At 41.8% G+C, this 7,582-nt stretch overlaps 1 protein-coding gene across 1 annotated transcript in view; it reads right to left on the bottom strand.

Moving 5' to 3' along the window:
- Nucleotides 1–7,582, bottom strand: part of otogl (otogelin-like) — a 37,814-nt gene that overhangs the window by 13,230 nt on the left and 17,002 nt on the right. Inside the window, exons 25-37 of the mRNA XM_025056339.1 lie at nucleotides 7,073–7,207; nucleotides 6,837–6,983; nucleotides 6,636–6,755; nucleotides 6,431–6,547; nucleotides 5,334–5,490; nucleotides 4,414–4,440; nucleotides 4,132–4,311; nucleotides 3,013–3,291; nucleotides 2,797–2,914; nucleotides 2,622–2,701; nucleotides 1,236–2,065; nucleotides 557–734; nucleotides 328–470 (exon numbers count right to left, since the gene is read on the bottom strand). Of these exons, the coding sequence (XP_024912107.1) occupies nucleotides 328–470; nucleotides 557–734; nucleotides 1,236–2,065; nucleotides 2,622–2,701; nucleotides 2,797–2,914; nucleotides 3,013–3,291; nucleotides 4,132–4,311; nucleotides 4,414–4,440; nucleotides 5,334–5,490; nucleotides 6,431–6,547; nucleotides 6,636–6,755; nucleotides 6,837–6,983; nucleotides 7,073–7,207 (2,511 nt within the window). The remainder of the gene's footprint in view (nucleotides 1–327; nucleotides 471–556; nucleotides 735–1,235; nucleotides 2,066–2,621; nucleotides 2,702–2,796; nucleotides 2,915–3,012; nucleotides 3,292–4,131; nucleotides 4,312–4,413; nucleotides 4,441–5,333; nucleotides 5,491–6,430; nucleotides 6,548–6,635; nucleotides 6,756–6,836; nucleotides 6,984–7,072; nucleotides 7,208–7,582) is intronic.

Below are 7,582 nucleotides of genomic sequence, written 5' to 3'. Positions count from 1 at the left end.
AGCGACATCCAATCAAGCGACATCCAATCAACCTCCCAGAAGTTAAGCAGAGAAGTTTGTGAACAATCGCAGACAAGCTAATCACCACCTGGGCACCAACACCTGTGCTACATTTTATCTAGACCGGAATAAAAACAAAAATGAGGCATGGGCAAAAGATAGCTAGGAGGTAGGTTGAGAAGGGTTTAATCAAAAGCAAGGACTGCTCTATATAGGTCAGCGAGAAGTATGACCTTAATATGATTTTAACTTTGAATGCACATCATTTTATGGAAAGCCAATAGTTCACCCTAAACATATGACCGAGGTTTTTTTTTTTTACATTACCTGACTGGTGGGACATTTCTCAACTGAGCCAATAATTGTCTCTCTAGGCAGGTTAACCAGGATATAGGAGCCATTATCATACAAGGCTGCATTGTTGCCGTCGAAGGTGATCACACGCAGATCTGACATCACAGTACACCGGCCTGAAAACAAACAACAACAAAAAAACATTTTTATGTCTAGACAAGAGTCGTATTCTAAATTTTTAACTGTACAAAACCAAACCTACATGGGCATTGCCACAAAGGACAGCAGGGGTCGGTGTTAATCAGGATGGGCAGTCCCAGCAAACTGCAGTGAGGCTGTGAGGTGTTGTAGCGACAGTGGAGAGAAGAGTTGTGCAGCAACAGCTCTCCATTGAAACAGATCAGCTCTGCGCACTCGTCAATACGGTGGGAATAGGGTGGCTGTGGAGAAAGTTGCACAAAGCCTTTGGCTATGAGACCTTAAACATTATTGTACCAGTGCACCAAAGCTGTGTCTTAACCCTTTCATGCATGACGGTCACTACAGTGGACGCCTGAGAATCTACTCTAGAGGCTTACATGCAATACTGCCATCAAAACCTATTCTTATCATAGAAAATGACATTTTAATAGCTGTCCACTGTAGTGACCGTCATGCATGAACGGGTTAAATTAGGTTCTAGAACTCTAGAAGCTGCAAGCCTATGCTGTGGACGCTGCCAATTAATGCTAGGGTCAGAGGTTGTTGTTGCTTCATCACCTGCGTGGACCTTCTTTTTTTTTTTTATCACATCCTTTTGAAATGATATATTGAGTACAGGCCTCCAGTATTTCTGCAAATCTGAGGAAATTCTCATCGTCCATGTGGCTGCATCAGTACTCATAGTATGAAATGTTTTCATTGCTATCAGGGATTCAGTGTAATAACAACGTGACACTTACTATGCAAGGCGTGGTGGGGAAGATAAATGAAGTCGATGCTTCCGTTTTACTTAATAATGCAGGCGTTGTAGGCTCAGCATCGTCCACTGTCGTTGTAGGAACCCCTACTGTAGTTGCATGTTCTGCTGAGGTGGCAGTGGTTTCTTGGCTTATTGTTGTGTCCTTTGTTGTGGGTTGCGGAGTAGAGGTAGTTTTACGGAGAGAAGTGGTGGAAGTTGGGGCAGTCGTCGTGGGTAAGGTTAGAGGGAGCGTAGTCGAGGCGATGGAAGGTTTTGTGGTTTTTGTAGTAATGGTGACGGGTGTGGAAGTTGAAGGTAAAGTTGTGGTAGTTAAAATAGTGTGAGGCAAAGAAGTCGAAGGGGCCGTAAGAGCCTCAGGGAACGGCGTTGTTGTGGTGACCCCTGTGGTTTGGGTGGATGCCACTTCCGTTTTACCGACAGTGGTTGTCTCCAGTGGGGTATGAGTGGTGAGATGAGCAGAAGGAGAGGCGCTAGGAGATGGGGTAGAAGAAGAGGTGATCCTCCTGCTGGGCGTTGTAAAAGCGGTTGGAGTGATTGTGCTGGTTGTTGTTGTTGTTGTTGTTGTTGTAGGCCTATCAGTAGGATAGGAAGAGATTGTTCCTGTGACAGTAGTGGTTCTAGTAGTCGTCGCAATCAGAGTTGTGTCAGTTTTGGCGGCAGTTGATGTGACAGTAGCAGTGGCGGTAGTAGCAGTGACAGTGGCAGTAGTGATAGTAGTCGTAGTGGTCGTAGCCGGAGTTGAAAGTGTCGTAGTTCTGTTGGATCGTGTCACAAATGCAAATGGCGTTGAGGTTGGAGGCAAGGACACACCTGGATGACAAAAGCAATAGCACACCTTTACTTTGAATGTGCTGCGATACGAAGGTACTACAACGTTTTAAACATTAGCATGTTTTATACATATGCTGATGATACCCAGCTCTATCTGTCATTCCCACCTGATGGGACCACAGTCTAAACACGAGTCTCAGATTGTTTCTCGGACATACAGTATCTGCGTTGATGAAACCCCATCATCTCTAACTAAATCTATCCAAAACTGAACTGCTAGACCGCTAGAACTGTTAGCCAAACCAACCATCATGACATCCATCAGAAATGTTCTGTTGCATGGTCAACCGATGTATAGAAATAATATAATATAATTATAATATATATACATTTTTTTACAGGTAGATAGCACTAATTCCAGATTGAAAAATATTCACCTCAACCAAAGAAACAAACCATTCTCTAGCAACATTAGTTAGGAAAGTCCACATCACAATAGTAAAAAACAAACATATAAACCCGGTCACCTAATTGATTTCTTTAAAATGTTATGTACATTGACTACATCAACAACAAGTATAATCATTATACTTACAGTCGTCTGGGTACACGCATCGCCTTGTTACCTCATCAAGGACCATCGTTTTTGGACAGCGTGGAAAACAGCCCTCCACACTGAGAATATAAAATAAAACTATTATTCAAGATAAGCACAGTTTTTTTGTTTTTTTTATGTGGACCGAATATGTTTTATATACCAAGCTTCTTACAGGGGCAGGAATTGGCAAAGTTTTGCATCTGGGTCCCGGCATGTGCGGACACAGGGGTTTGCACAAGGTTGATAGCGCCACTCACACATCATACGGTATGGTATCACAAAACTGCTTTCTGCCCGAGAGAAGGTTGAGATGTACCTGATTAGTTAATGTACATAGGGTTGGTTTTGTGTACATCGCAGAAATGTTAGGCACATATTGGTGTCTGACCCTCTAGAGTAAAACTGCTGCTTGTTCTGAACGTGTCGGAGGTATCGTATCTCTGGGGCTGTGCAGAAGTGTGTGTCAGGGTAAGAAAAGTTCCTGGTTGACTGAAAAGCTCAAACGACGTGTGTCCTGGCTGAAAAAGACCCTGGTGCTGGATAAAGGTCGCCCTGGTGCTGAAGTCTGCGTCTTGACTCCAGTGTTCCAAATGAAGTGGACCCCGCCCAGATATGGCCAGGAAAAAGTTGGGTCTCTCTGCGGACTCCAGCGAAACGACAGGAACTCCTTTGAAAAGACACACATTTGGAGTTGGCTTCTATCTTTAAAGAACAGGTAAATCAAAACCCTAAAAAAAGAGATCTTTGCATAAAACACATTCTTCTCAGCACATGACTAATTAGCATAAACATAAAGAAAAGAACATCTCAAAGTATTTCTGGTTTTCTACCCACGGGAAGCTTTTTCATCGATTTATTCCAAGAGTCCAAGCCATGATCACAGTATTGCCCGAATATTTCTGTATATGATGGAGTGGTACTGAAAGTTGTGTACATAGTGAAAAGGAAAGGTGCTCGTACTTTATGTACGAGCTATATATTTATATATATTTAAATATATATATATATTTTTTATATGTTTATATATTGTTAATATTTTATATATTTATATATATTATATTTATATATTCATTAATATTTTATACTTATATATATATTTACTTTATACCCTATGGCGCTCCCACACTGCCAGACACCACTGGTGGTTCCAGCTCCTGCTTCCGTTGCACCTTGGGTGGTTCCTGGCTGTGTTGCAGACACTCCTGCATTTGTTTCCCCCGGTACTTGCTTTAGTTGCCCCTGACTGGGGTACTGTGAAGTCTGTCTGTCTCCCTTCCCTTCCCTCCTACCTTTCTGCTGTGTTATCAGTGTCACCCTGTTCACCTGATTATCTACACCAGTCCCCAGTCTTGGTTTGATTGTGCCGATAATTTGAATACAAATATAACCTTCTGAATTTAGATAATTGTTAAGAAAGGGATCCTATGTACTTGTTGGTTTCATTATAATACACTGAATATTGTTCTCACACACTTGACTTTCAAATTATGCAAACGGCGACGCTCACTTGAGGTTCTGTCCCTGTGCAGGCCCGCCGTGATCATGAAGTTGAAGAGAAGGCCTGAGGCAGGCAACTGCCCTGGTCTCTCTACAGTCAGAGGAAACACCGTGCCGCTGGTGCGGTTGACTCCCAACATGGTGTCTTTAAATGACGCACTCGCCAATGAAAATGGGCCATCGCCTAGTTCTGCAAGTAAAAGAGCGAAGTGGTGAGGCAAGTTGGTACAGAGATGTCTGTTGGCGATATCCAAAAATGATGGAGTTATTGCTACTTTGGTCTCTTACATACCTCGGTTATAGTATTCACAATCATACGCTGAAAGAGAGTTTGAAAGTTGAACAGTATTTTAGTTTTCCAATTTCGCTCGGCAATGTAGGACTTGTTCAGACACCTTATACCGTTTTCACACTCAATCCAGAATCGCCTCATGTATTAGTTAATATGGTATTATATATTGCATTGCAGCACATAGATTTTTTTTAATTAGATATTCACTACGCATAGGATACCTATCCGTTTATACGCTCGGAAGGGGATTGAGTACACATTTGTTTTGCGTGACTGCTAGACTGACACACAGACGTGGTCGTTTGATCAGCATAGTACCGTATTTTATGGACTACAAGTCGCTCCAGAGTATATGTCAGCAAGCCAGCCAAAAAATGCATAATGAAGAAGAAAAAAAAACATATATAAGCCGCTTCAGAGTATAAGTCGCACCAGTGCCCTCTAGCGGCTGAAGATAACGAACACGTACATCTTCAGCGATACAGGAGTAGCAGATACTGGTAGACAAGCCTAGTTATAATTTTTTTTATATTTCAATAGATTAGTTTATATCTATGAATTTGATGTGAAGATGGAGGGAATTTCAATAGAATTAATTAATAGTATATATTCTTGGGGACGGGAAGAAATGAATTGGTTTTTAGTTCTTTTTAATCGGGGAAAAAAGCAATCGAGATACGAGCGGATCAACACACGAGTGCGCGTTGCGGAACGGATTAACTCATATCTCAAGGCCCCCCCACTGTGACTAAGTCACACCTGAGTATAAGTCGCGTCAAAAGGATGAAAAAAAAGTGCGAATTATATATATATATATATATATATATATATATATAATACCATATTAGGCGACCAAGTGTGAAAACGGTAAAAGAAAAAGTGACGAGCACCCTTGCATCCGTTCGCATCGACATACTCACGGCAGACAGATGGCGATCGCCAGTGGATTGTGACGCCCTGCTGACAGCATTTGTGTGCATATGCGGCGATCGATGTGCAGAGACACTCACAGTCACCCCCGCGGTTACAGTTGCATGTGTCTGTCAAACAGTTTCGGTAAAACCAGCCAACATCCACCTAAGATGCACAAACACACACGGACGTACAGACTTCCAAAGTACATACAGTATAGTAAAGCACATTCACAAAAACCTTTGACAGTAGGTAAAATGTCTCCATAATCTTTTTAAAGAGCTAATCTGATTGGTTGGTTTTCTGATTGTTTGGAGAGTATTTTTTGTAAAAGTTGAACATGTTACAGGTATAGTATAAGCTTTTTTTATGAAAAATCCCAAAAATATTTGCTATAAAGATACAGTATTATTGTGGACTATTTAAAAATGTCCCTGTACGTTTTCACTTAAAACTAAAACTTGCATAAGGTTTTTGTAAATTCATAGCTGTCCCTGGGGAAGTTTACAACCACCCGAACCCACCTCCTCTTGCCCCAAAGAATAAGAAAAACTGTACTGGCGAGATCGAGAGGACCGCCCACTGAGAGTCAAACTAAGCAAAAAGCAAAAAAAAATGTGTTTATGTCCTAGATTAGGGGTCCCCCAAACCTTGGTCTACGAACCGGGGCAGGTCCGTGGTCCATCTGGTTCTTCAGTTTTACTAATTTACTTCATTCAAAAATAACACCCCATACTTCATTAAAAGATATTTTGGCAATGTTTAAAACAATAGGTCATTCAGACTTCGATATTAACAAAAAAAAAAGTCTAAAAGACCTTCAATGTTGGCATGGTATTACTGGTTCCGCAGTAACGGCTGATAAAAGCCGACTGGTCTTGGTACAAAAACGTTGGGGGGCCGCTGTTCTAGATCGTAATGTTACTACGGTGTAATTGTAGTAAGTCTGCGAGTCAGTAGGACAGTGACTTTACAGTGACCGTACAGTATGCGAGTTCTGACTTAGAATCACTAGGAAGGAAATTCCGACGTAAGTCAATGACACCCCCAGATTTGTAAACAGAGCGTTAACCGTCTCCCTGTTCCTCAGTTCAGTGACACTTACCACGTTGTGGCACGGAGCAAAGACGTCACTGTAAAGAAGTGCACACTCTCTCTTTGCGTACGGCTGCCTACCCAAGTCTCTTTCACACGGTCGCTCCACGACGTAGTCACTTTCGCACTAAAACATAAAACAAAACATTTTGTGAACTGGCTTTCGATTACTTACGAATCCCACATTCGGCGAAGAGTTCACGGCTCATACGTACCTGACCCAGAGTCCAGCTATCTCCAAAGGCCTGTGCATTGCTGACTTCCATGTGACTAGAAGTGCTCATGTCGTTTACTGTAATGCCGTCAAAGTTTCCACACAGTCCACCAAGACGGCCCTGGAAAAAGAATGTTAACTAGAATTTTTTTTTTTTTATTATTGTTTTTCTAAAAAAAAAAAAAAACATGCATATTCAAACCTTCCACTGAGGCCCAACTCTGATGTGCACAGTTGTCTTGCGGTCCCAGAGAATAGTCAGGTCCTGGTTGGAAAACTGCACAACAGTGTAGTAGCCTGCTTTCCATAATTCAAATTCCGATCCATGACCTACAACAGTGGAGGGGCTCTGAGGGAGTAAAATATTGAGATTAAATAACAAGGACAAATATTTGTTCTCGTAATTCGTGTCATGGCTGTTTTTATCGAAGAACGTACAGGGTTTCCGGAGTTGTCCGTAAAGTAAATTTTGCTAAGTCCGACATGAATGATGAGTAATTTCCTACACACAATGCCGCTCTCATAACAGTCTTTGTTTTGAGCAACAATGGACACTTCAGTATCTCCTGTACTCTGATGAGAGACAAAAACACAAAACACAAAAAAGACACAAAAAAATGCTTTAGATAGCCGTTTCAAAGGTCAAATGCAATTTGTTCAAGAAACACTGCAAAGTGAAAAAAAGAAGAAGTGCAAAACTGTAAAAACTTGTCGCTCCAGACTATAAGACACACTAGCCAGCTAGAGTGCCCTCTAGCGGCTGTCCGTTTGAAAATAACAAACGTACATTTTCAGTGGTACAGGAGTAGAAGATACTGGTACAAAAGCCTAGAGTGCCCTCTAGTGGCTGTCAGTGTGAAAATAACAAACGTACATTTTCAGTGGTACAGGAGTTGCAGATACTGGTACAAAAGCCTAGAGTGCCCTCTAGTGGCTGTCAGTGTGAAA

The sequence above is a fragment of the Cynoglossus semilaevis genome, chromosome 6 (assembly GCF_000523025.1).
Source record: "Cynoglossus semilaevis isolate Cse_v1.0 chromosome 6, Cse_v1.0, whole genome shotgun sequence".
Taxonomy (NCBI): Eukaryota; Metazoa; Chordata; class Actinopteri; order Pleuronectiformes; family Cynoglossidae; genus Cynoglossus; species Cynoglossus semilaevis.
Note: the sequence above shows the minus strand (reverse complement) of the source record. Positions and strands in the feature narration are given on the sequence as shown.